Source organism: Microtus ochrogaster, chromosome 4 (genome assembly GCF_000317375.1).
Source record: "Microtus ochrogaster isolate Prairie Vole_2 chromosome 4, MicOch1.0, whole genome shotgun sequence".
Taxonomy (NCBI): domain Eukaryota; kingdom Metazoa; phylum Chordata; class Mammalia; order Rodentia; family Cricetidae; genus Microtus; species Microtus ochrogaster.
The window spans coordinates 31,065,771-31,068,384 of NC_022011.1; the positions used below are offsets into that span (position 1 = coordinate 31,065,771).

The window sequence follows — 2,614 nt, forward strand, 5'->3', positions numbered from 1 at the left end:
TAACTGTAATTCTTGTGTAATAACTGTTTTGCTATATGTAATTTTACTATGTTAAAGTGAAAGCCTTTCTTTTTTGTTTAAACAGAAAAAGGGGAAATGACAGGCCAGCCCCCATCGCCATGGCTACATGCATGCACACAGAGCCCAAACACTCCACCGCACACAGCCCATCCTTTCTTACCATCGTATTGGGTGGGGTCTGTCATTAAAGCTCTGAGCTCTTCAAGTGCTGCTGTGAGCAGGCCCAGGGGCTGTTCAGCTTGGTCAGGCTCGGGCCTTTTTCCTGGGGTGGCATCTGAACCAGGGAAGGACATTAAAAATTAGGTCAAATGGTAATCACATTCACTGGGATTGTTTATAAACAGAAAAACCGCACACACTTGGGAAATGCTGACATGCACTGCTTTGTGTTATAGCACTCAGTCTCTGGGACGCTTTCTCTCTGGTGCTGGCTACTACATAGAAGATCAAAAGAAAACGGCACTGGTGTGATTCCTGGCAACATACTTTTTGTTACTCTTTTTTCTTTTTCCTTTCTTTCCTTTTTTTTCTTTCCTTTTTGTTTTTTTGAGACAGGGTTTCTCTGTGTAGCTTTTGAGCCTGTCCTTAAACTCTCTCCGTAGACCAGGCTGGTCTCAGACTCACAGAGATCCTCTTGCCTCTGCCTCCTGAGAGTTGGTATTAAAGGAGTGCATGGCCCAGCATAACATACATTAAAAAAGAAATCATAAACAAGTTTAAGAAAAGAGAGAGAGAGAGAGAGAGAGAGAGAGAGAGAGAGAGAGAGAGAAAGCCTAGAGATGGCTCAGGGATTAAGAGCACTGCCTGCTCTTCCAGAGGAACCAAGCTTGAGTTCCAGCCACCTCCCTGTGGCTCACAACCATGTGCAGCTCCAGTCTCTGGGAATCTGATGCCCTCTTCTGGCTTCTGAGGGCACCAAATACATCTATACACAAAAAATAAAATAATAAAAAAATTTTACAAAGTGATATATAAGTGTGAAAAAATATATATAATGAAGGAACAGCAACACAGCCTGGGTGACGGTTGGGGACAGGTTCAGAATCAGAGATGCATAGCAATTTATTCAATTTCCCAAAATTTTCCTTCTTTTTAAATAATTTGTTTAAATTTATTCTTTATGTGCATGGTGTGAAGGTGTCAGATCCCCTGAAACTGGAGTCACAGACAGTTGTGAACTGCTATGTGGTTACTGAGAACTGAACTCGGGATCTCTGGAAAGGCGGGCAGCCAGTGCTCTTAACCGCTAAGCCATCTCTCCAGCCCCAATTTTCCAAACTTAAGTAACAAGGCTATATTCTCCCCATAACAGGACGTTAAAGCATTGGAGAGAGTTTCTAGCCCTTAGCTCATTGCAAGGAGACTCAATGAGATCATTTATTTGCAAAAGGCACTGGATTAAAACTCCTAATGCATACCATTTTAATTCTATCGAGGAAGATATACCACATATTTTGAAAGAAAAACAAGAATGAGTAAGTTGACTCAGAGGGGAACGGGCCTGTGGTCAAGCTTGAAAATCTAAGTTGGAGTCCCAGAATCCAAACAGTAGGAGAGAACCAGCCCCAATAAGTTGTCTCTAACCTCCACACAGGCACTGTGGTGCACACAGTAGGAGAGAACCAGCCCTGACAAGTTGTGTCTGACCTCCACACATGCGCTGTGGTGCACACAGTAGGAGAGAACCAGCCCCGACAAGTTGTGTCTGACCTCCACACATGCACTGTGGTGCACACAGTAGGAAAGAACCACCCCCGACAAGTTGTCTCTGACTTCCACACACGCGCTGTGGTGCACACAGGCCACACTTTCACAGCCTCCATGGCACCTCCATGACAATCTCAGGACAACCAAAGGAATCTGAGCAAAGACAACAGCACAGGAGTATCATAATATCTGCTCAAATGATGCTGGAGCCATAGTAGCAAAGCCAGCATGGTGCTAGGACAAGGACATGTGACCAATGGAAGAGAGTCGACTCAGGAAAAAGATAAAAACAAAAAACAAATCATGAGGGCTGGAGAGATGGCTCAGCGGTTAAGAGCACTGCCTGCTCTTCCAAAGGTCCTGAGTTCAATTCCCAGCAACCACATAGTGGTTCACAGCCATCTGTAATGATATCTGGTGCCCTCTTCTGGCCGCAGGCATACATGCAGACAGAATACTGAGAATACTATACACATAATAAATAAATAAATCTTTAAAAAAAAAAACCAAATCATGAATTGTGGCCACCTAACTCTTGTAAAAGGTGCCAGAAGCATAAACTGGAGAAAAGATAGCCGTAAGTAGAAGACAGAAAGTTTTAAGAACACCATTCCTCTCATCATGTACAGATCAATTAGATTAATTAACGATGGATTAAAGCCCTCACTTGATGGAGGAAGGTCATTGGTTGATTTAATAAAGAAGCTGCTTGACCTGATAGGTTAGAACGTAGGTGGGAGGAGCAGAATGCTGGGCGGAAGAGGAAGTGAGCTGCTTGACCTGATAGGTTAGAACGTAGGTGGGAGGAGCAGAATGCTGGGCGGAAGAGGAAGTGAGCTCAGAGACTCGACAGCTCTCGTCGAGGGGGCAGACGCCTCAGAGAGAC

The 2,614-nt window shown here is 44.3% G+C and overlaps 1 protein-coding gene across 1 annotated transcript in view; it reads right to left on the minus strand.

The window, feature by feature from the left end:
• The window catches only part of Fanca (FA complementation group A), a 58,071-nt gene that overhangs the window by 24,170 nt on the left and 31,287 nt on the right, over positions 1 to 2,614 (minus strand). Inside the window, exon 22 of the mRNA XM_005345833.3 lies at positions 182 to 295. Within this exon, the coding sequence (XP_005345890.1) occupies positions 182 to 295 (114 nt within the window). The remainder of the gene's footprint in view (positions 1 to 181; positions 296 to 2,614) is intronic.